Source organism: Platalea leucorodia (genome assembly GCF_965183815.1).
Source record: "Platalea leucorodia genome assembly, chromosome: 16".
Classification (NCBI taxonomy): Eukaryota; Metazoa; Chordata; class Aves; order Pelecaniformes; family Threskiornithidae; genus Platalea; species Platalea leucorodia.
In genome coordinates, this window is record NC_138838.1 from 13,362,054 (window position 1) to 13,386,806 (window position 24,753).

Below are 24,753 nucleotides of genomic sequence, written 5' to 3' on the forward strand. Positions count from 1 at the left end.
TAGCGTGCCTGCTACCCTGACGCTGCTAGCATGAGACCTGCAATGACTTCTTGCCTTCATCTCCCTCGCTGTGCAGTCCAAAGGTGGCCCCCTCCAAAGGTTTCCTGAAAACAGCCCTTGTGCCGACGCCAGGGAAGACAGGGCTCCCTGCGCACTGACGTCGCTGCCTTTGCGGGCAGCTTTGCTCCTTGGGACAGGGGCCAAACCTGGCTGGTCCCAGTTGGTCGCTTGGGAAGAGCCCACCAAGTAAGGCTTATACAACAATGAAACTATGTCAAAAAATGGATTTTGGCCCTTCCAGTTGAAAAGCGGGCATCACAGATATGGAAGTTATGAGCATATAGTGAAGGCATTAGTTACAAAAACAAACCAGCTGTCAAGAAGAAGAAGGGGTCCCTGCACACAGTAGTGCCTGAAGCTGGAAACAGCTGTTTGGGCTGTCATGAGTCAGCATGTGCAGACAGACTAAATCCACCTGGGAAGAGGCAACCTCACCAGAGGAAGCAGCCCACTGCTGCTTGGGGAGCATTCACACACCGCACCGCCAACCAAACTGGATTCGTTACCATGGAAGAAATCAACAGTGACTAACAACTTCTCACGGAGCAGCTAAGTGCAGAGATAGCAACGGTCCTGGAACAGCCAGCTCAAATCACTGAGAGGCCGCGAGGAGTATGTCCTGACAACACACGGAACAGAGGCGGTCAGACAGCTTCAGGAAAGGTTTGTCGTGTCTTGAGCCAGAAAAGAAGAAAGTTAAGACCAAACCTCAAGAGACCGTGCACTGACCAAAAAGGGTTGAAAACGGCATCTCCCATCCCAGCACAGAAACACTGGAAATGCCACTGGGGTGCACGGGAAAAGGAGTGCCACGAACCAGGCTGGGAAACAGAGCTGCCGTGCTTGAACCCAGCACGGACCCATTTGGCTCACTGGGAGGAGTGCACAGAGCTTTGGCACCTGAGCATCAGTCCCAGCTGTGAAGGAGGCACCAAATAAGGGAAGGATTCTGGAGCGGCGACTCCTGGGGAAAAAGCATTTCAAGTTAAAAATTGTTACTTCAGGTTTGGAAGTAAATTTCAGGATCTGGTCTTTATCAAGCGAGGCAAACTTTCTTCAACATCAGCAAAGCATCTGTGGAGCAGAAAGCGGTGTCAGAGTCAAAATAGGCTGCAAAAGACAAGTCCATTAATCAAGAGACCAGATGCAAAACTGCCTGTAACAAACGCGCTGCCTCCACCGGAGTGGAAGGGACTGGAGCACAGCGGGATGTTCTCCTGAGTCTAGGGGTCTCCTCAGTGACAAGGGGTTGGGATACAGACCACAGAGCCACACAGCTCTGCTCCAAAACACGTACCACACTCATCCCAAATATTTTCAGGGTTTCTTGGGCAGCCAGGCTTTTCCAGGCACAGCCTCCTTGCTGAGAACTCTGAAATAACATCCAGGCACCCAAACCATGCCATATTCCCACTCCAGCTCAAAGGCTAGACATACCACGTTAACTATTAAGACTACTCCTCTCTTCTGCAGGCTTTACACCACCCAGTCCAACAGCAGCAGCGAGCCCACTGTCTCCCCTGGAGGCGGCCTTACAAATACGAGCCTGAGCCTTCATCCCCCGCCATCTCAAACCTGCGAGGCAGAGCTCTGGCTGATGTTTTCCATGGCAGTATCTCGCTGAAATATCACTGAGCACTGATACAGAGCTTCCTGAAAAGCCCAAGATGCTGCAGTGGGCTCGACCGGCAAGATAGCAGGAGGAGGTTTTTACTGTTACAGGTGCAATCGCAACCAAGTGCTGGTGGAAAACGTTTCGTGCAATTGGTTACCTACGTAAAGGAGATGAGGCAAAAGGGCTATTAAGATTGTCTGGCATTTTTGCAGTATTTACAAGATACCCACAGAGCTGTGGGCAAATTCCAGCTGGGCTAATTACCATAATCATTCCTCTTCATATACCACCTGCAACCACAAATGGATACCGAGCTCGCCTTGGCTGCTTCTTGCCATGTGTTCAGGGCAGGTTTCTGATTAGCAGTCGCAATGTCCTGCCCTGAACCAGATTACTTTCTGTAGCATTAAAAGCAATTCCAGGGAGAATCCCGATACTTAACATCAGACACTGCACAAATGTAAAATCCAATTCGCTATGACATGGAAGAAAGAGGGAACCCTGACGTATTGCAGACTCGAGACACACAACGTTTATTTCCAGGTACAGAGACCTTGAGAGGCTCCTGCAGCTTCCTGATCTTTCGGGCTGCAGCAGCTCCGGCTCCAGGGCACATCTCAGGGCTATAAGAGTTGCAAGTCAGCAACCCAGCAAGACAAAGAGAGGCATTTAGGAAGCCCCCCAGCAAAACCAAGGAGCTTTTGATTTTTCCCTTCATCACTGCAGGGAGCAGGTGAGATGAGAAACGCAAGCAAGAAAATTGTGCGCTTTGCTGATGTAAAAATCAAGCAGTAGTGACTCCACTGGCTCCGAAACAAATATCTGACCTATAAATAAATTTAACATTATTTAGTAACGAATTTACTAGTAGAACTTTCAATTTAAGGAGAACAGGTCGAACAAAATATTTATATGCATGTTATTTCCTTTTCAACCAAACTTGTATCTAAGTTTGGTTTCTATGAATTAGTAATATGCAACATTTTTGAAAAAAATGTTACCATTAAACAGATTAAAAACTGATTAAGTAACCTCTTAAAAAGCAGCAGTCTTCAGGGACCCTCACCGAACTGGATGGAAAGAGGCTGGTAGAGACCCACTAGCAACGTTTTTAATCAACAGACTGAAAACAAATTCTGCTGTCAAACTGCTTGTCACACACAGGCGAATGGAGCAGTAAGTAACGACGGCTACAGCGCGTTCACACAACGTTATTATAATCGCTTCAAAATCTGGGGTTTTCCAGCATCAAATGTCATGTTATGCATCTGGGATCATGTAAAATTAAGCCTCCAGGAGACCGTGCCCGAGGCAGCCTCTCCAGAGAGGCTCTGGGGACTATAGTGGCTAAGTTCCCAACGCAATGTCCAGTAAAAAGGGTTAACGTGTCCCTCAGATGCACGAGCAGAGAGCAGGCACTGGACAGCACATTCACATCTATATACGGCACTGGTGAGGCTGACACTGAAATACCGCATCCCGTTCTGGTGCCCTTATTTTTAAAAGGATGCTGAAAAATTGGAAAGGGTCCAAAAAACATCCATAAAAGTGATTCAAAGCGTAGAAGAGATGTCTTGCATGAAAAACTTAAATAGCTCAATCTGTTTAGTGTATCAAAAAAGACTGGGAGGTGATTTGATTGCAGGGTGCAAAGTGCCTCCATGGTACTTAAGGGCTCTTTACACTCACAGAATAGCAAAGCGCAAGAACTGGAAACATTCACTCTGGAAGTAAGGTATAAGCGTTTCAGAACCAGTGCGATTATCACTGGAATGAACTCCCGAGGAAAAGGGTGGATTCTCAAGGCTGGACGTCTTTCTGGAAGTTTTGCTCTAGCCAAACACAAGTTATTTGGCTTCCTACAGGAGTAGCAGGGTGAAATTTAAGGACCTGTGATATACAGGAGATCAGACTAGATGATCTAATGGTCCCTGCTGGCCATAAACTCTATGAATCTATGCAAACATGCCAGAGAGTCCTCAGCTGAGATATCAAGTTAACTCTCAACACAAAACTTTTCACAAATTGGCTCTGGTGCTGCAGGTCGTTCAGGATACAAGCTCAGCTCTGCAAGGCTGCATCTGTTTAAGCACTGAAAGCGAGATGACCCAGGCAGAGCCCTTCTTTGTCCAGCAGGTAAAGGGGAGGCCATGTGCTGCGCACTGAAGCAGCCCCAACCGGCAAAAAGCAGCTTATAATCAAACCCATACTGCTTGCCAGGAGTAAACAGCATCCCCTTCCTGCGATAGAAAACTGACTCCAAGAAACGTGTGATGAGTTCTGGTCATAAGAGATCTCCTGCTAATGTAGCTCAGGGTGTCGTCAGCCTTCTTCACTACTCTGGAGTAGATTATTTGTGGGGTTAAAGCAGGAAGGAGGCAGATAACATGAGAAGTTAAAAGGGGTGAAGACCGAAGAGATCTAACCCTGAAAGGCTTAGGATGGAGTTAGGCCAACAGAGAAGACATTTGGACAGCAGGCTGAGCAGAGACGGAGCCTTCCAGAAGGATGACAGCATTATTGCACGCAACCTTCACGCTCCCGCTCTCCCAGCCGCGCTCACCGGCAGGGATAACGGGAGCCGCTCACAGCCAGCCCATGCCCCAGGATCCCACAGCCTGGAGGGAGCTGCCCACCCTGCTGCGTTCCCAGGGTACCTCTGGAGCCTTCACGTCTACCTGGGCAGGATAACATGGGGGATGGAGACATCTCCCTCTCCACTTTGAATCATGCAGCCATGAAATCTGCTGGGGAGGAAGAGTAGAGCCAAGGACGGAGGAAATGACACAGATTCCAGCAGGTTCCACTCCCTGATCCTCCGGAAGGAAGTTTCTTTCCTAATACCCACCTCCACAGGGGATGCGAAGCCTGTCTGGAAATGGCTCATTCAACACTGAAGAGAAATAAACACTCCCCACGGCAGAATTAAGAGGTTTGGCTGTGGAATACGAGGTGCCCATCCCAAAAAGTGTACAACAGACAGCAGAAAAATTTGGCCTGGGCCAACTTCAGACAAAGATCAAGGTTAGACTAACAAAAAAAAAATGCTCAAGAGAAATCACTGTCTACAGCCTTCACCCTGCTCTGGGTAATTTCCCAACCCCGCTATTAGGCATTTTACTTCCCCTACCAGTACTGCCAATTCTGGCAGTATTCTCGTCTGAAGTGCAAGCTCTCCCTCCCAACACTACTCTGCAGCGCCTGGATCGTCAAATCCACTGCCACGAGAAGGACGAATGTGCAGCAGCAGGAGGGGGTTTGGTTACACACAAATCCCTGGCTGATCAGCACCAGCAGGAGAGGAAATGAGGAAAGAGTGACTGACAGGGAAAGGCGGTTTCTGGATGATTGTACTTGGTTTTAGAGTATGAGAAGCTTGTTGGAACTTGAAGTCTCGCCCCCCTCACCGCAGCCGCTCTGAGCACTGGGATATAGCAGAGCCCCTCGCACAGGCGTAAGTCATTGATGTCCTTGTAGAGCTCCCACCTCTGATCCACCACGATACTTCTACACACATTAGCACCAGATGCCTGTTACCGGAAGGAGAACATGTCGGTGTTTCTCCCAGTCCCTGCCTCGTCCTTCACAGTTAAATAAAACCACCAACATGGTCTAAAAGGAAAAGGGGAGGAAAAAAAAACAAAACACAACACCAACTTCTGGAAACTCTTACCGATAGCTTAGCCTTCACTTTCTGGGTAGTGACAAAAGGTCAAGTTGCGCTAGAAAGCAACATGTGGGTTCTACACAACATGCGTGCACAAGCTAAATTGGTAACCAGGCTCGGCGAGCTCTGCCGAGCTCTGGGAGCTTCAGCAGAGCAGCACTGAGCATCCACGGAAGATCTCAAGTCCGGACAAGGTGCAACAGGGTTTCTGGTTGGATCGCTAACGCAAGAACCGCAGCTGAGAAAGTTTTTACCAGAATTTTAAAGTTAAAAAAAGAGTTTATTAAAAAAGTTAAGTGTAGGGAGGGTGCACAACTGGGGGGCAAAAAAAGCCAGTGCTAAGCTGCATGGCTGAATGTCACGTCTCAAACCCAGAGAGGCTAGGAGTGTGGTTTTAGTGTTTAACCAGTTTCAACTGCAGCCTGGCACTCTTTTACTTCCTCCACAGAGAAGTCTTCTCACTGCTAGGGGAAAGAAACCAACCTTACCACGCGAAACAAAACGGCTAGAGTAAAAATAAAGCCCCAAGGTGGTTTGGTGACCGAGGTCATATTAGGAGGTGGAGGGGTTGCAGGCTGGGGAAAGCACTCAAATACTCACGCTGCCAACCAAGAAAGAGATTACAGAAAAGGAGGCAGGGCAGAGAATTAACACAAGTCCAGCAGTAAAGAGGCTGAGAAGCCTCTTTCACACGCCACCAGCTCCCCCGTGCTCAAAACAGTTTGTAAACCGTTTCCTAAACACAAAGGAAAAAAACCCAGACCTAGTCCTGACCTCCACGAATGAGTAACCAAACCCAACAGCTTCCTGCAAGCTTGCGGGGGTGAGGAAAGGAGGCTGCCTGGAAGGGACAGAGGGAACTCCAGGTTTCTCCCTCTCAAGTCCCGCCCTGGGCACAAAAATTCAGGATGCAACACCTCTTGCTGCTTTTTCACATGGGTGGGGGGGTACAAGAGAGAAATAAGGAGGGGCAGCCTTTAACTGATGGCTAGTGCCCAGCATTCCCGCCCCAGAGAGCTGCTCTGCTTGGTTTTGCACCCCCACGGAGGCTCAGCAGAGGCTCACAGCACTGCAGAGGTGCGGATCAAATACAAGGCAATACAGCAACAAGCAGCAGGCTGGAGGGGAAGCACTGCCTTCCCTTGACAGCAAGGGCAGACCATAATGCAACAGACCACAGATGGGATCACTCACATCAAATACTAGAGAGCACCTAACCATAGAGGAGACAAACTTCCTGACTTAACGCGAGCCACCTTCCTGTGACAAGGCACCGATGGCAGCCTGACCCAAGGCCTTGCTGTAAGACCTCGTGTATATCCCGCTACTGGCTTGTGCGCTGAGAAAAAACAAGGGGACGCTCCCTTGTGTGTCCCCTCCCTTTGGGGACACACCTACGCCACCGATCTGGTGCGGCTCACATGTTTAACAGGCGTGAGAAATGGCTTCGGTAGAAAAGCCCACTGGGCATCTCCGGCACTGCTGGTCTAGTGGTTTCCAGTCCCTCCGCTCTCTGCACAGGCATATAGTGTTGGGTAAAAAAAATAAACCCGAAAGCATGCAAGAGTCAGTGCAGGCTTCCAGGGCATCATGTGCAGGCTGCTGGGTTATCCTTTTGGGCAGTCATGCCCCGGCAGCAGGGGGAAGGCGGGCATGCCAGGGTTTTTACGCTGCCCATCTAAACCAGAGGCACAGCCTGGACTTATTTTCCAGATCAGAGGCTCCTGAAAAAGGACCATTCTGAGCACTTTGCCCACCTGACACCATGGAGGTAGCAAATGAGGGAGCCCTGTGCTTCAGCCAGCAAGGATTATTCACAAGAGCCTGCATGGAAGAGAAAAGATCAATCTTTCACTGTCCTGAGAAAAACCACCCAGCCACGCTGGCAGTGCGGGGAAATGCTGCCACCAGCCTGGCAGCAGACTCAGGGGCAGACACTCCAGAAACACTGAGTTCCTCAAGCAGCCATGGACCCCATGGACCTATACGGAAGAACAGCCATCATTATAGCAATACATCATTTCCACTTTTGCCTGTCACTTATTTCTAGTCATGTGTAATGGAAAAGAGTTACAAGGCAAGAAAAGAGCTGCGAGTGAAGGGAGCCGCTCTCAGCAAACAGGGGTGCCTCTGTGGCATATTTGCACGAGCAAAGCCGGGCCATGCTCGCAGACGCCCAGCTCACACCACAACAGCCTTTTAACACTCTGAGGGACCACAGGTAGTGGCTTCAAGGCAACCCCAACTCTGAACACAGGTGACTACCACTCCCGTGTGTGACTGGTCCAAGCGAAGGACAGGCTGATGGAGCAAAACGGCCAAGAAACTCCCACCAAAACCGCTACCAGACTAACATGAGGTTTTATCCCGCTGCTCCCTACCAGCATGCCTCTCCAGATGCCGAGGCCAACAGACAGCTCTCCCAGACGAAAAATTGCACCGGCTGAAACCAGCCAGGAGAAGGAGCCAGCCCAGCCACCCAAGCGGCTGCTGCCCAAGAGGAACAAGTGTGCAGAGCAGAAACAACAAACGCCGCCAAGGAAAAAGGGATGTGAAACATGCAGGAGCTGACGAGGACAGTGACCTTTTTCACTAAGGACACATGGCCTTTGTTGAGAGAGCGACCTGGGCAGCCCCGAGGACTCCCCAGTGCTCCTGGATGCACAGGCATTCCCAAAAGTGCCTTCTCCAGCCTTGGACCATGACTGGGCTGCAGAAGTGTAAGTAGATGCAGCATTACGGTGCACAGGTGAGGCAGGCAAATTCAAATAAAACTAAGCAGGTGAGAAGAACTGAGAAAGACAGAAGGTGAGAATCCTTAGAGGTGTCTCATCTAAGAAAGAAACAAACCAGAGCAAGTTGTGAAGGTAGCCCCAACCAGGCATTACTGGATAAGTTCCCAGTTAGCCAAATCCTGACCTAGGGGGAAAAAAGCGGGATAAGCTCTCACAACCTCCGCTGCTTTGAGAAGACAGTGCCCTCACCCAGCTGCAGAGGACCGTTTCCCTGAATGCGTGGCACTCACCTGATTTTCTAGGACTTGGGAGATGGAAGGAGACGGAGGGGTCCAAAAGAGACTAGCACTACTCATCTGAAAGAAAATACAAACAAGCACCCGAAGACAGGCACTGCTTACAGCTCCAACATCGCCGCTCTGTCCCCTGGTAATTGCACCCATTACCAGCACAGAGTGACACCTGAACGTATAATAAGCTTCCAAAGAAGAGCACAGTAGGCAATAAAGAAGAAATGCAAAAGTAAGAAACCCTCTGTATTCAGCCTACTGAGAGAACTTTGTCCTCTTTTTTTTGGTAGACCTCCTGGTGGTATTTACTGCTCACTTGTGGAAACCCTGATGCACTGTCCATACTCCCTGCTGCTGAGAAGAGAGCCTGTGTAAAGAAATGGAGGTTAAAACCTGCTCTGAACGTCCGAGCTAATGACTCCACCACAATTTCTCTGCTATTGCAAAGGGGTTGTTGCCCCACGGGCACCCGGCGCCAGGCAAACGCAACACCTCTGTCCCTCAGCAGCAGGCTGAGGGGAAACGGGAAGGTTCCTGCAGCCGACGCACAGGGCTGAGACAGCAGATCTGGACTCTGGCCTTAGCTTTCCTAAGAGCTTTTTGGGTGGCCCTACCAAACTTTTGATGGCTTCACAAGACTGACCTCTCACAAAGCGGCTAGGAGACTTAATTCTTTAATGATGCTAAAGTATTCAGACATCTGGAGAGAAGTATTATTCAATTACGGTTGTGCCAAGGGAAAATCTCTTTTCCCTAATCTTAGCTGCAGCTATGGAGTAATCTTTATTAGTGCATGCATGCTGCGTGATAACACAAGGAAGTATCTACTGCAGAGCACAGGCAGCAGGCAATAGCAACTGTGGGAACCTTAACTCAGCATTTCCTGACAGAGGTGATTAAAATCTCAAACTCAGTGTAATATTAACACTTTCTCAAGAGACTGACAGCACGTTTGCCCTGTTTGCTTTACCAATTCACAGTCTGCACAGTAAGCTGCATACAGTACTATCAGATTTAAGATCAAGACAGACCCACGGCAAATGAAACCAGTGGCAGAGAAGAAATGGCAGAGACTCAGCTCTTCAGCTCACTTTGCCCTATCCAGCTGTTTTTAAAAAAAAGCAATACAGCTGCTCATTGGCTCAGCCTCCTTTTTTGCATTTCGTATCGGAATCCCACACGAAGAGACCCGATATTGTCAGGCAAGCAGGGCACTGGGTCAGCCCGGACTCTCCTGCCACTGCACACCTAGAAACATGCAAAGTATGAGAGACCACAGAGAACAGCCATTCACAGAATGAAACCCCAAAAGGCTGGGGGCATAACGGACAAAACCCTAAGCACGAAACAGCCAGGCCGCAACCCAAACACTTCTTCAGCTCACTTTGAACCCACCCCACGCCCTCCGTGCCAGCAGCGCCAAAGCCAGTGGCTAAGGAAGGGGCCAAACGCAGATGCATGCTCCTTGGCGTGGACAGATGGTACGTTCTTCCAGTTCTGCATCTTCCTAGAAAACACGATGCAGCAAACTGTGAAAGAAGCAGCTATGCCAAGCCTCTACCTAAACACACAGTGCCAAGGCAAATTGCCAGCACTGCACGCCACCTCCTCTTGCCACAGCAATGGCTGCAGTGTGAGCTGGCCTTCTGCAAACTTGCCATCAGGCTTTACTAACTCTATGCAGTCAGCTCCTAACCCGGAAATAAAGTAGTGACGTTTGTGTCTTTGTACAGGGCTGCAGGAGGGAAAATAAAGTCAGCAGTGAGAAGAGACACGCAAGCATGTGCTGAGCAGGCTCTCTGCTCGCTCGCAGGGACAGTGTGCGCATCAGCAGGTCCTGGGAGAGCAATCATTCAGCGTCTCCCTGCCAAGTGTGCCACAACGTAGGACGGGCACCTAACCGCCTGCACAACGAAGAAAGCGACGACTGAGGACAGAAAACATCCCAAATCAATTTCCTGTCACCTGTGAAACAGCCAGTATCTCCACAGTAAAAACACCAGTCACCTCTGGCTTGGGCCAGGTTTGAAGCAACAGCCTCCGCTGGAAAGGCAGAAGGAGCCTCTCTCCCGTGCTTCTGCCCAGTGGATGTCCAGAGCTGTTAGGGTCTATACTTGCGGTGTCATATCTGCTTCTGGAAGCTGAACGCTTTCCTATTCTACCCTGTAAAATTCCCTTCTCTGGCCCAGAAACAGCTGCCACAAAGACTGACGCCCAAGGAGCTACCTGCAGAGCACAGCTGCAGTGCAAACGCAAGGACACGGCTTGCCTCAGCCTTTTCAAGGGCTGAAGCCGGCAAGGAAGGGACCAAGGAGGCGACGACACAGTTCAGACTCATTTCCCCCAGATGGCAGGTAAGCACCGGGATGGCACGGGGCCGCTGGGAGCAGAGCGGTGCCCTCCCGGCCGGCCGGCGGCAGAGGGGCTGCCAGGAGCCGGGCTGCCAGGAGCGAGTGGGGCTGCCAGGAGCCGGGGCGAGCAGGGCCCTTCGCAGGGCAAACAGTGCCACACAGCGGCCACGCACCGGCCACGGAGCTGCAAACCGCCCCCGGGTGCAGCCGGGAGGGCAAGAGGCTGCGGCCTCAAGGACCCAGAGCTTCCCGACGGGCTGCTGTCTTTGCCCAGCCCGCAGCTTCACAGCACGGTATTTCTGGCGGCGACGCGATTTAAGGTTTCCTTTTCACCTGGTTATTTTTAATGCAGATCAGCCTGGTGACACGGCCGCGCACGGCCCCGTAAGCAGTCGTGCCAGCGCGAGTGGAGCGCTGCAGCGCAGCACCGCAGCAGGCGCAGGCAGCCTGAGTACAAATACCTTGGCTGCCAAACCAGCAGTGCCCGAACCTGCGCCCTCAGCTCCTCTTGCCATTGTATTTCTGATCACGCAGCCTCTCGGTATTAGTGGGGAAAGCTTTCCACGAGCCAACATTTCAAACAGATGAAGAAATCAAGACTAATGGTAGTAATCAGACACACAATCTGTACAGGCATTGCCAGCAACCTGCGCTTCAGAGAACACAGCCCGCCGTCAACCAGACCATGGGCAAGCTCTAGCAAACAGTGCTGCACTATAAACAAGACATCGCTGCCCCCCGCTTTGCTGGCGTTTACGCTGCCTCACATGGGAGTGCTGCAAAAGAGAAACTCCAGTGCCTCAAAACCACTCAGCATCCTACGGCACAGCATCTTCATCAATGATTTATGGAGAGGCTAAAGCCTGGCACATTCCTGTCAACGATGCTGAGGAAGCAAAGGTCTCCAGAAGAGAAGTTGAGGAGAGGGAAAACAACCAAGGGCAGTAACGTCTTAAAAATGCTGCAGCTATGTGCCAGAGCTTATCTTTCAGCGCTCCAAGACTTCACCCCAGTTCCACCCAGCTGAAGTCACAAACTAGTTATAAAAGTGCAATCATGTCTGAGCAGCTTTGGGCCCCGCAGTATGCGGGGAAGGTCTTCCCAGTTCTGCTAAACTCACATCCTTAACAGCCATTTTAGGACAGGCAGCCCAGAGCTCCCTGGCAAGTTCCCTTGCAAGCCGCATGTGCCAAAGCAGTGCAAGGATTCCTAGAGGATGAGCTCCCAACCACCACTGCCTTCGCCCGCATTCCTGTGCCTGACAAACAGAGTTTGCTCAGGCTCCTCTTGCAAGGTACGCAGCCCAAACACACGAGAGATACCGTTCGGCATTTTTTTTTTCTATCCTTGCAAAAGAAAGGCACCAGTCTGGCTGCTCAGCAGAACAAGTAATGCAAATATGACACTTACACTGGAAATTAAAACCATGGTTTTCACATTCCCAGTGCAAACCTCCAATCATCTGGCGCTGGGACAAGTGATCCACTTCCAGATCAAGCCTCAGAGCTTACAGGGTCACTGTCAACCCTGGTCTTCAGCATCTGACCTCGTTTCCCACTGGCAGCCTCACCCAAGTCAGAGCCCTCAGCGGAGGCATTTTACAGCATCTTCTGTTTGTGCCTCTCCTATTCCGTATCAGCCACACCAGCACATGCTGCCAAGAAAGGGATGGTAACAACATGCCTTAAACACGAGAGGCACGAGGTCACCAGCTCCTCGGCCTGACCCAGGCACAGCTCCCATAGGGGAAGCCAAAACACTGGAAAATTTAGCAACAGGAAAGCAAAACAGATCCAGTGTCATTCCACTGCATTCCAAACACATGACACCAAAGCCAACTGCCGCCTCCTGCAGTACTCACGTCGCTGGGGCTGAGGTTCCCAAGACCGTTGTCCTGCTCAGAATCCCTGCCGGACTCGTGGCCCTGGGAGGCGCGGGGGTGGGAAGGATGGATCCAGATCTCCAGCCGCGTGGCATCATCTCCAACTTGTCGCAATGTGGACTTCTTGCCCTTCCCCCGGTGGCTGGGGCTCAGATCCAGCACCTGATGTTTCCTTTGCTCCATCTGCTCAGCCTGGACAGACAGGACAGATTCAGATCACCCGGGGATCAAAGTTCAGGAAAAGTGTATCATTTCATTTTCATGGAGAAATTGGCTCTTCCCCCTGCTTCAGAACTACAGTAACTCATTGACAGTTCCAGAATTTGGTTTCTGACACTACAGGACAGTGCAGGTGAGAGGTTTTCAACTCCAGCTGCCCTGGGACAAGAAAAGCTGTGTCCAGTCCTAGCAGCGTGTGACAGCCAACGTGCTGTATCTCTGACTCGGGGTGACCCTCTGGGGCACAAAGGGACTGCAGCCTCTCTTGTCCACCCCTGTGGGGCACCTCTGGGATGAGATAATGATCGTGCCACGTGCCAAGGCCATGCTGCAAACCACAGCAACCTACAGCCCGTGCGGAGCCTGGCTTTTTACAGTTTGCGACCCAGAAACAACAGATTCAGCTGCCCAAACAACCCCAAAAGGAGTCTGAGGAGAGGCAGAAAGGACACTGTAATTCTGAAGACTGTGTCCCTCATCTGACTGCCAACATGGAAGGAGTAGATAAGAAGTAGAAGTAGATAAGTGGTGACTCCAAGTCCAAAAGCCACCATCGCCCTCCTCTCTGGATCACATCTCTCCAGGACAGAAGAGCCAGTGCTGGCAGCTGCACCATCCCACAGCCCAGCTCCAAGACTCACCTTGCGTTTTGTCTCTTCAAACAGACTCATGAGGCTCTCCTTGGCTGTGAGGATGGGGTTGCTGGCAGCCAGACTGCGCATATAGTAGTAGACAGCATCCAGCTTTCTCCTCTGCCAAAACACAACCAGACTCAGAGCTGCCACTCATTCTGGGGCAGAGAGCCAAGCACCCACATACTTCGCCTTCCCTGTCCCTCAGTACACATGCCCTCTCCCTCTGTACGGCCTGAGACAGAGAGACATGCTGACAAACAGTATGACAAGCAGGACCTTGAACTCTCCATCCACATTCACAGCTACTTACAACCACCAGCACAAAGCACGAGCCCTCTGCCAGGGCTAGGGAGCGCAGGGGACACCGCAGCCTGCAGACTCACTTGCTGTAGCCCCAGGGCTGCTACAGAAACCATCAACCCAGAAGCTCACGCAAAACAGTCTCTCCGCGGACGTGATGGTAAGGGACAACAGTATAAATACTGAATTCCTGACAGTTCAGGAAATAACCCTTTTCAATGTTACCACGAACATGGAAATGACTCCACACGAGTTTCACAAGGAGCAGAGGTCCAGCAAGCCGGGAGGCTTTGCCAGCCTCCTGCCAGCGGTGGGACAGGACGGCCCCCTCATCTCGGCCTGCCGCTGGGCTGATCCCCTCGCGCCCGAGCAACTTCTCAGCACCTTTTCTCCCACAGGCTGGCCGCAGGGAATACCATGAGAAGGCCCCCCCAGGTCTTTATGCTGCCAAGACACACAGCCATTTAGGGATTCGCCCCCGTGCTGCGGGCCTTACAAACCACCACAGAGTCAGAAAGGTCATTCCCAGCCATGAAGAAAACGCGCTTCTGAACCCCGCAGTTCTGAACTGCTCTGCTTTAAACCAGCATCTTTCAGCGTTGCCAACGGGCAGATCCCTACCAGCTCCTATGTCCCAGCCCGATGCTTCCATTATCTGCTGTCACATCTTCCTTGAAGTAAGTTTCCTGCATGGCTGGAGTAGCCAGCAAAGCTGAAACCTAAGAAAGTCACCTGTGGATGTCGCTTAGACCAGTGCCCACAGGTTCAGTGAAGACATGGCAAACAGAAACAGCGTCCTCATGACAGCATTGAGCCTTGAGCACAAAAATCTCATGCAAAACTTCAAACACAACCCACTTTTAAAACACGTGCACTCTCAACAGCCCACAGAACAGTCCCCAAAATGCTGATAGCCGGAGGGAGTAGCATGTATCTAACAAAGTTGCCTGAATCCACAGCAGCTGGAATCCACACAGCACATCCTGCCACCAGCTTCTTTCTTTTAAGAAAACATCTGGAAGCACTGCCCTAAACAATGTCCTTCTCCCCCAGATGGAATCTCATAGCCATCCCAGAGGCTCTCCCTATGCTTGCTACATCCCTGCATGATGAGCGTCTTACCGTGTAGATGGCCAGGAGCGCCAGCTGGTTGTACGGGCGGCCGTTTTTGGGAGCAATTTGCTGAGCCTTCAGGTACCAGCTGAGGAAGGGAAGAACCAGAGAGAAGGAGTTACTGAAAGGACATCAGGTTGCCTTCCTTGCTGTGAAGGGCACAGAATTCCCCTTTCAGCGCTGGCAGCCCTGCAGGCACCAGGCCCTTTGCACAAGTGCCCTCTGCCTGCAAGAGCATGCACAGGCAGCGAGCCTGCACCCGGCCTGGAGGGTGCACAGGACAAGAGAGGGGCAGATACAGCTGCAGAAGGAAATGTTCTTGGCTCAGCCTGAAGATGAGCATTTAGCCAGAGCCAGCAAGCGCTGTCCCCTGTGCAGCCTCAGGCACAGACAACAGGCTATTCAGGGAACGTTTCTCTCTCAGTCCCCTTTTAGCTCCATGGCAGCTGGGACCAAACCCTCTGTGTTCCTTAGCTCATTCCCCATATTTTCAAGTTACTTAATCATCCCAAGAGAAGAGGCATCTGTTCAGTGGCAGTCCATTCAGCCCTCCGTTCTCCTCTCTATTTACCTCAATTGTATTATCCACTCTCCAGATTATGTCATGCCACACGTGGATCCATCAACACCGTTCAGACACATCATGAACCCACTACCTTCCCTCCAGCCTCCCTGAGATATCAGCGTACTCCATGACGTTCACAGGCCCCAAAATAGGCAGCTTTCCCTGCCCTGTTGGCCAAACCTCCCCCTATTTCAGGGCTCCATCCCCCATGCTGGGCTCACTTGCCCCCCCCCCAGTCTTTGCTCCAGAAAAAAAGATCAGAAAAAGGACTGTATCCCAGGCAAAAAGAAAAGAGTGACAGGAAGCAACAAGTGGCAGTAACTCCTGATGCAGTCAGAACACACGGACACATGGGAAGCTCTCCTAGCTGAAAAGCTTCACAGGACTGCAATACAATAAGGAGGCATGAAAAGACTTCTTTGGCTAGAAGCAAGTTTAAGCATGAAATGAGATACATCCCTTGTAGATAGGGGAAGGGCTGTGCTCAGCGCTACAGAGAACACAATACCTGCGTGCCTTTCCGTAGTTTGCTGTGTCATTTGCTTGTTCTCTGTATCGGCAAATGTCCCCTTGACAAATCATACACCTCTGAGCACTGATCAGCGCGTACTTCACCTGGAAAGAAGCATTCGGTATGTCACGTGGGACCTGCGCAGCCCTGGCTCGCCTGCAGACCCAGTGAGCACACAGGGACTGTAGAGAGCTAAGAGGAGGTCACTGACACTGGAGGTCTCACAAAAGGGCAGCAGAATGAAATGACAAGGCTCCACGGCACTGGTTCAGCATTTGTAGGGGAAAGCCAATCCCCCAAACACCTCCTCTCTTACAACAACGTCCCATCTCTCTCCAGAAGAGACTTGTTCAGTCCATGACCAGCTTGAGGAGGACAGCTGTTAGACAAACACATCTCCCCGGGAACGGAGCTGGACTAAAACCTCCTTTCCCAGCTGTCCCTTGCACCTGCACTCGCAGCTCAGGGCAACACGCCGTCAAGTGTCAGGGAGGCAGCGCAACTGTTAGCTTTCCTGTTCATTATTCTGGATTCCACAGACAGAAATAAAACATGTTCAATATCTAAGGCAAAGCCAGGGTACCTTTGGACACTTCTTTCCCTTTATTAGCCCTGGTCACAGAGCTGGTACAAAAAAAGTTCTTCTTTGTAAATGAAGCTAAGAAATGTTAATGCACTGGAGTTGGTTCAAAAAGTTCTCCAACAGCTGAGAAAGATTCCCTGCAAACATACTGACATCTGTTCCGAGTACAGCTGCCTACCTCTTGGCAAGGGCAGCACACCGAGTTCAGCATGCTGCATACAATTAACAGGATGAGAAGTCTCCAGGAGGAAGCCAACCTACCATTTTCCTCAGAGGCTTACTGCGGATGGCCATCCCGTCCATATAGTCCTCTAGCTTGAACTGGTATGACACCTGCAGCTTCTGGAGTAGGCCATCAAAAAAAGAAGTGCCCTGCAAAACACACACATACTTGGACGTTACAATCTTTCTGATGATGAGCACAAAATCACCACACCATCCCTGCCACGAGCAAGAAAGAAGGTCCCTCTCCCCGAGGTTTGGGCTGTTTCTCTTCAAAAAACAACAAGGAGGTCGGGGGATCTCCAGCCTCAGGGGTTTTCAAGACTGAGCTAGACAAAACCAAGACTGACCTGGTCTAGTGTTTGAGGAGTTCTGCTTCGAGCAGGAGGTTGGACTAAAGCCCTCCAGCAGCCCCTTCCCACCAACCTAATTCTATAAAACACATCCTCTCGGATCTGTCAGCTTACCTTCTACAAAGAGTAAACAGAGCTGCACAGTTTAACAGAATGACTTTTAAGCAAATTTGAGAAAGATGGCACAAACACCTCCAGGAATGCTTCTGTTTATTTCCACTTCAGGGCATTCATTTCACTTTAGCTTAAATCAATTTCTAATTAACATAAAACACACCAAAACAAGCCTGGTTTAAATCATAACAAATGTCCACCTGGACCTACACCTGCCACACTAAACCATAACCTGTCGGAGCATTCTCCTTGCACAAGGATGGCCTAAGGCACAGAGATTCGAACAGGATCAAGAAGGCTGGCTGCCCAGTTACACCACCCCATTCTGAACACCAGCCAATGCCACCCAAAGGTTTAGTGGAGTTTGGGGATGTTTCTCTCTTCTTACCTCATCTAGAAGCTGGAGCAGTTTGTTCCGAATTTCTTGGGCGTTTTCCCCCTGAGGGTCCTTGAGGAGCTGCCGGAATTTCTCAATCACCTGGTAAAAGGCATTCTTCCACAGCAGCTGGTCCACGTTCTGGGTATCGGAGAACTCGATGTCCATCAGAATGCACCGTTCGTACAGCTGCAGCATCTCCACCCTACAGTGAAACACAATCAGCGGTCAATACAACAGCAACTGCCCAGCCCGGGCCTGAGCCGCCAGGAAACATGCGCTGAGCCACCTGCTGCAAGCACGAGGCGTCAGCAGTTCAGCCGGCTCGCACGCTACGGCAAATCGATGCTTCCACACCTGTCCCAGAGGGAGATGAGAGCTGGTGCAGCCAAACGCCCTTCCTGCTCCAGGAGGGCAAATCTGAAAGGACCGTCTCCCTTTTACATATGCATCAGAACAGATCAGGGCCTGTCAAAGAGCAAGGAGCTCTGCTACAGCTCTGCCACTGGGAACAGCAAGGCACAAGTGTCTCCTGATACGAACACAGAGAAAGTGTGCAGGGCCAGGCTCTGCTCCTTCTGAGCACAAAGGCTGGCTCCTAAGGGCTGGGAACAAACACACAAAGAACCAGAGGGGCAGGAGAGGTCTTGCCGTTAAAACAATCCCCACCTCCCTTCCATCCAACCAAAACACACAGCAGAAACAGAGACCCCGCTTCCTCGAGAGCTGGGAACGTCACACCTGAAGGAAACAAAGCCTCAGAGTCCCAGAAATCACATTCCCCTCACAGCTACCTACAGCCTCGCCCGAACACCGGAGCAGCATTCCTCCTCGAATTCAATAAAATAGTTGCAGGCTAGAAATAGCTCCACAATACGCGGGGCAAGTTTATGGTAAAGAGGATCCTCGGCAGTTGCTGCCTTGGCAGCCTTATCCCTTACAATGCTTCGAGCCCTGCAGAAAACAGTGCAACAGCATAGATGGCAAAGCCTGGAGTGAAGCCAGATGGCGATGCCTGGAAGAGCCTGACAGAACACGGGAAGGATGCTGGCGGGTTCCCATGCAAAGCACAGAGCGCGGTTCTGCTGCCTTACCCCACGCAGTCCCCAAACCCTGCACACACATGCTTGGACAGCACCAACACCGACCGAGAGAGTCGGGCATTTCTGCAGACGGGCACCTGACAAGCAGCGCTTGCATCCAAGAGCCCCAGCACAGCTCCACAGGCAGGGTGGCTGCGTGCGCTCAGCCGCGGGCAGGAAACACATCGAGGCAGATGGATGCTGTTGGCAGGGACAGGGCCAACCATGCCTACGCTCCCAGGGCAGGGTGGGCTTCACACGGCCACAGCAGCACTGCGCAGCCTTTCCTCTCCCTCCAGACAACAGCTCGGGGTGACCTTGACACCTTGAGGAAGACCTGAAACCTCCAGTGCTGCTTCAAGCGCAGACACAACCCACTCTGTGCTCTATAGTGCAAGTCCCCAAAACACAGAACAAGCCCCGAAATGAGCTCACCTGCTAGACTTGCTGCCAGTCAGCTCTGAAAATAAGTCTCCAGAGAAGCCCCAGAGACAGGGAGGTCACAAGTAAATGTGAAAGATGTCAAGTAGAAACTTGCTACAGCCATGTTTACTACCCTCCAGAGCACCAGTGTCACTTCCCTCTCGCTAGCTGGCATCACCAGGCTACTCCCACTGGCCCGCCGTATGTCACAGGGTTGAGCGGTGTCAAGAGCAAAACTACCCAGTGCTTGAAACGCGCTGTCACTGTTACACAGCATCAGGAACCCACGCAACACTTCACAAGCACAAGCCGACGGTCGCCGCCCCTGAAGCCCACAATGCAAATCAGACAGCGGGTAACCGAGAACAGGTAAGAAAGCAGAAGTCCGCCAGCAAACGCTGAAAGCATGTGAGAGCACTGGAACTGAGAGAGGCCAGCTCCAGCAAAAGCAAGGAGAACCCAAGAGCCGCAGCGGGTGCTCGTCCTGCTCCCTCGCGTCCCTGTGAAGCAGGCAAGGCATTCCACAACCACAAGAAGCCATGGCTTAGCTCCCAGCCCAGGCGAATGATATCTTCACCCACAGTTTCCTTCTGATCCCCACACACTTCTGGCACTTGACAAACAGTCCCAGCACATCGAAAGCTAGCGAGCCACTGCCCCATCTCCCAGTCTCCGAGACATCGACATCTCCAGTCTACCAGATCCCCAAGGAGCACCGCTCTCTGGATAACAGTTCTGGTAGCAGTTCGCCCTGGAAATGACCCAGTCACACACCCCTCTACAGCACAGCCACAAACCTCAGCTGGGCCATCTTCTCCAGCCCCTCCGGGCTGATGCGGTCTCTGGAAAGCAGATTGCTGAGCTGCTGCTCCTGGTTCCCAGCCTCACGGAGGAGTTTGCTGAGCTCCTGCTGCTGCATGTTCCGCATCTGCTGCTCCATCTCGGAACTCAGAGGAGTCGGCGGGAGCGGTCCGCACAGGTACTGCCCCGCCTGGCCGGGGTACCCAGGGTAATAGGCTCCTGGGTACACACCATTGCTTGGACCCATGGGATACTGCAGGGAGTACCCACCGTAAGGATACTGGGGGCCTTGACCAGAGGCCCGAGGGTAATAGTAGGGGTTGTCAGAGTTTTGGAACTTATAGTAGGATGTCTGGGCCTGGCGGGCTTCCCCCCAGGAGGTGGGGCTCACTTCATCATCCGTGTCTAGGAAGTGAAGCTGAGCGGTCTGGCTCTTCAGGGCAGGTTTTTGGTCCGGGTTGTTCGGGTCCCACAGCCTGCGGGCAGTGCCGCCTCGGCCCCTGCTCCGGGGGCCTTTACTCCCAGCACCGCCCAGCAGGAGCCTGGGCCCAGGGTGACTGGGTTCGGGGGAGCCTGCGGTGCTGGCAGAGAGGTCCGTGTTGGCAGGCAGGAACAGAATCCCACGGCCCCTCCCTTGGGGCTCTCTGCTCTGGCTCCTCGCCTCCGAAGCCTCTGAGTCATTGCAACCAACAAATGCCTTCAGGGGCTTTTTTTTATCTGTATCTGCCAGACTGATATCCCTGTTCATAGTCTTGCTGTCAAATGTGACTCGAAAGGGTCCCTTGACTTCCCTGCCATTGCTGCTCCACTCGCTCTCGCTCCTAGAAGCTCGACTCTGCTCTGAACGCTTTTTCTTGTCCGAATTCCTGCTGAAGACATATGCTTCTGCCTCATCGATTCTGTCATCGTCCAAGGAGTCAGTGGAGGACGCAGAGAGCTGCTTCCTAGGACGTATTCTTTCTCTGGCACGCTCCTGCCGCCTCTCCACCCCATCCACAAGCAGGGCTCCATCTACGCTGTTGTTGCTTCCAGCTGAGCTTGTGCTGCAGGTGCGGTATCGGCTCCGCCGCTTGTCAGAGCGGGAGTAGCGCTTGGTAGAGCCCAGCTTCCCCTGCATCACCTCGTCGTTTGTTCTCCTTATCCTGTCACTTCGCTCTGTTCGTCTTCCTTTTTCTCCCCTTGAGGCTTTCACTCCTTCCCCTGCCTGGCTCCCGTCTCTGTCCTCCTTGCTTGATTTGGTTTTCCTGTTGTTGTCTTTTCCAGTACCTTTCTCAGTCTCTTCATCTCCCTCCACTTTCAGCTGCTCCATCTTACTGGTGACTTCCTCGGCAGCTGACCGCAGAGCCGGCTCTTTAGCAGCTGAATGCAGGCGTTTCCCAGGCTGGTAGATCTGCTGGTCCGGCTTCTTCGTTCTCCTGGTGGTCTTGGGACACCACTCATCCGGAGCAGGCTGCTTGGGCAAGTTCTCCTGGCTCTGAAGACCACCTTTAGTCTCTGTCTCTTCGTTTTCCTGCGAAGGACCGTTCTGCTTGGGGCCATCACCTTTGCCGAAATCCTCCATGACTGGAGCCTCTCCTCCTGAAGGGCCCTTGTCGCTGGCACTCTGCTCCTCAGCTCTGCTCCTCTCCTTCTCTGAGGCCTCGTGCTTTGGCGGCACGAGTTTGCTCCTCAGTCGGGAGAGGCCAGGCTTGTAAATCTCCAGGTCTGGGCGCCTGTTGTCTTTGCGATGCCTCGGCTCCTTCACTTCCTTCATGTTTTCTGGGGAAAAACAGAGAGAAGAAAGTTATTCCCACCACAAGTCAGCCAGGGACAAAAAAACATCACGACAAACACTCAAGAGGAGATCTTAAGTAAAGGCAAAGAGCCTGATGCCCTCTGGGCAGGTCCAAGCAAACAGATCTGAAATTCTCTGTCAAGGCCTACAGGAAATCACAGAGCAAGGGTAGGAAACGAGAAAGGATAACAACGCTGAGCAAATCCTCGGCCTCATTCGCTTACAGAACGCATCCCGCAACGGCTTTGCCTGAAAGAGCCGGCACGCTGAGAAAGCAACAGAGAAAGCACAACACAATACTCGAGCGCTCGCACACAAGTACCAGACGAGAACTTTTAGCGTCGCAGTCCCAGCAGCAGCTGCCTACTGTTGGTGCGGGAGCCCCTCCGCCTGCAGGCGCTGCCCTCTCCACCCGCTCTGCCGACAGACGGGGCCGATCTCCCCGGCTCGCACCTCGGCAGCGCTTCTCCCCTCCTCTCCATAACTGTATTTACGCAAAAGCTCCTCAGGGAACCCAGCCTGGACAACGCGTCCTTAAACGTTTCACCGAAGCCGGGCTGCTACGCCCTGCGTTCCCTCAGCTTTCCCCTCCCGTCAGCAGCTTGCGCCGGCCCGGACCACCGAGCCTCAGCCACGGGAGAGCCACAGCTACCGGGGCTCGGCTCCCGAGGGGGCAGGGACCGGCCTGCCCCGGGGCAAAGCCCCCGTTCTCAGCGCTTGCGTGCTCTCCCCCCGGCGACAACCGCGTCCGGGGCTTCGCGGGCGCAGCGGGGCGGCGCGGCCCCGGCCCCGGCCCCTACCCCAGCCGGGCGGCGCGGCCGAGGGGCCCGGCCCGCCCCCGGACAGGTGCCGCCGAGGGGCGGGGGGAGGCCCAAGCGGCGGCTCCCGCCTCCTCCCGCCACCGCCGGTCCCCGCCGCCACCTCACCTCGCCCGCCGCCGGCCGCGGCGCGGGCCTGCGCCGCCACCATGTCCCGCAGCTCGGCGGCCGAGACGCGGACGCGCTCCAGCCCCTCCGCCATCTTCCCTCCGCCGGGGGCGGGGCGCGCGGACGGCGGCCGCGCGGGGCCAAAACCGCCGCCGCGCGCATGCGCGCTCGGGCCGCGGGGCCGCGCGGCGGCCGGCACGTGGCGGCGGCGGGGCCGGGGCCAGGCCGGGAGCGCCCGTTCCGCCGGCAGCCGCCGGGGCTGCAGCGCTTCCCAGGGCTCCGCTTCCGCGGGGGAGGCTGCAGGGAAGGGAATCCCCCCCCCGCCCCCCAGCCCGGCACGCCGGCTCCCGGGCAGCGGCGCTTTCCGGACCCGCGGGCCCCGGACACAGTCGGGAGCCGCACCGGGGAAGGCCAGCGCCGGGGAAGGCCAGCGCCGGGGAAGGCGACGGCCCCGGGCAGGGGGAATCGCGGGCAACCACTCACCTGTGCTGCCCGGGCCGGGGGCAACGCATACCCCGGCCTCCAGCCCGGCTCAGGGAGCAGCGGGGGTGCAGAGCTGGCGCCCCGGGGAGCAGCGGGGGTGCAGAGCTGGCGCCCCGGGGAGCAGCGGGGGCGTCCCTCTCCTCAGCGGGAGCCAGCAGAGGCAAGGCTGTGCACGCAGCCCTCCCGCAGCGCTAACTGGCTGCTTGCGCCTTTCTCGCTGTTGGATTTGCCTCCTTTCATCGCGCAGGGATTCCTGCCTGTACGGTGGTGCCCTGGACGGCCCCGCGCTGTAAGCAAGCTGCTATCTGCGCCTACAGCCCAGCGACAAGGGAAGGCACGGGAGAGACCGGCCAGGGACGTGGCCCAGCCAGACCGAGAGGCGGCCATCCGCACTCTTCCCCTTAGCGCAGAGCTGAGAGCGCAGCTGGCGTAGCCCAGGAGCCAGGAGGAGGCACGGCGCGCCGCAGCCCCGAGCTGGCGGTGATCACGGGGCGAGGCGCTGTGGCCCTGGCGCTGCCAGAGCGGGCGAGGGAAACGCACAGCGCGGACCCAGCCCCGGGCTCTGCTCTTCGCAGGCAGGGAGCAGCGGAAGGGAGCACTCACGCTTCCTTTCTGCACGGGCGCCTGAAGTGAAGGCAGCGGTGGTTCCCGGCGGAGGAATGACTGCGGGAATAGCGGTTGCCATCCAGGCAGGCAGCAGCTCATGGGGGAAGCAGTGGCTGCATCTCCCCCTGGGAAGGGCAGGGCTCCCAAAGTCAGGCAGCAGCTGTGGGCATCTCCATGTGCCTGGGTCTGCGCGGCAGCTGTACGGCGTACCTGGCCCCCTGCGCGCAGCAACAGCAGACGGGCACACGCTAGTTTAAACCGAGCGGCTCCTCCTGCTCTCCGCAGGCTTTGAGACCAGATGTGAAAGCGTTCGCTGCTGAGCCGCGCAACGCGGGTGACTGTTACCAGTCCACGGTAAGGGGAACCGGCCCCAACCTTCACCTGCCGGATGCCATCGCAGGTGCAGTCAAAGCCAGCATCGGACCGAACGCACGGCCCGTCATCAGGGGTGCGGCTGATGACATCCCGACAGTCTCGGGGGAAGAAACCAAGGTAAACGCTGCCGGCTCCCTTCTCACGGTAGCTGCCAGCAGGCAGCTGCCTCCATCCATGCTCTGCCCCTCCACTCTCTCCCCTCCACTCTCCCAGGACAGCACAAGCCCCTGCAGACCACCACAGCTGTGCAACACCCACAGTCTCCAGCTGGAAAGGGCTGGCGGAAGCTCCGCTCTCCCTTCCCAGAGCGCTGCAGAGATCCGCACGCACAGTGCCCTCCGCGGCCCCGGAGCAGCCTGTACTTGCTGCTGGGATAACAGCTGCTGCTGTCCCGACGGCGAGCCACGCGGCTGGTGTGGGAAAGGATGAAGCTGCTGATTGAGCCAGCAGCGGGTGTGGGAGTGGCGGCCGTGCTCTCAGAGCAGTTCCGGGCAGTCCCCCGGGACGTGGAAAACGTTTGCATCGTGCTGTGCAGGGGAAACGTGGACCTGAGCTCCCTGACCTGGCTCACAGACCTCCCTGGGAAAGCGGAATGAGAACGGAGCGGTGTCTCAAGCAACAGAAACCTCACTCTGTATTTGTACAGTCTGGTTTGCCCGTTACTAAAAACAGATGAACAGCCCCAAATGGTT

General features: G+C 53.9%; 2 protein-coding genes across 6 annotated transcripts in view; one reads left to right on the forward strand and one right to left on the reverse strand.

Moving 5' to 3' along the window:
• The window catches only part of SMG6 (SMG6 nonsense mediated mRNA decay factor), a 117,281-nt gene that overhangs the window by 92,055 nt on the left and 473 nt on the right, over nucleotides 1-24,753 (reverse strand). For 4 of the 5 annotated variants that reach the window (XM_082328449.1, XM_082328448.1, XM_082328452.1 and 1 more), the window contains exons 1-8: nucleotides 22,598-22,708; nucleotides 19,894-21,655; nucleotides 17,604-17,796; nucleotides 16,788-16,898; nucleotides 15,941-16,047; nucleotides 14,877-14,955; nucleotides 13,461-13,571; nucleotides 12,580-12,792 (exon numbers count right to left, since the gene is read on the reverse strand). In XM_082328449.1, coding sequence (XP_082184575.1) covers nucleotides 12,580-12,792; nucleotides 13,461-13,571; nucleotides 14,877-14,955; nucleotides 15,941-16,047; nucleotides 16,788-16,898; nucleotides 17,604-17,796; nucleotides 19,894-21,655; nucleotides 22,598-22,691 — 2,670 coding nt within the window. In that variant the 5' untranslated portion in view covers nucleotides 22,692-22,708. Of the gene's footprint in view, nucleotides 1-12,579; nucleotides 12,793-13,460; nucleotides 13,572-14,876; nucleotides 14,956-15,940; nucleotides 16,048-16,787; nucleotides 16,899-17,603; nucleotides 17,797-19,893; nucleotides 21,656-22,597; nucleotides 22,709-24,753 lie in introns of those variants that run through there. The other variant, XM_082328450.1, reaches the window with a different exon arrangement.
• SRR (serine racemase) lies at nucleotides 22,758-24,657 on the forward strand (the record flags this gene model as incomplete). The annotated part of the gene is made up of 4 exons (XM_082328130.1): nucleotides 22,758-22,769; nucleotides 23,656-23,769; nucleotides 23,972-24,178; nucleotides 24,460-24,657. The coding sequence occupies 4 exons, from the start codon at nucleotides 22,758-22,760 to the stop codon at nucleotides 24,655-24,657; spliced, it is 531 nt and encodes a 176-aa protein (XP_082184256.1).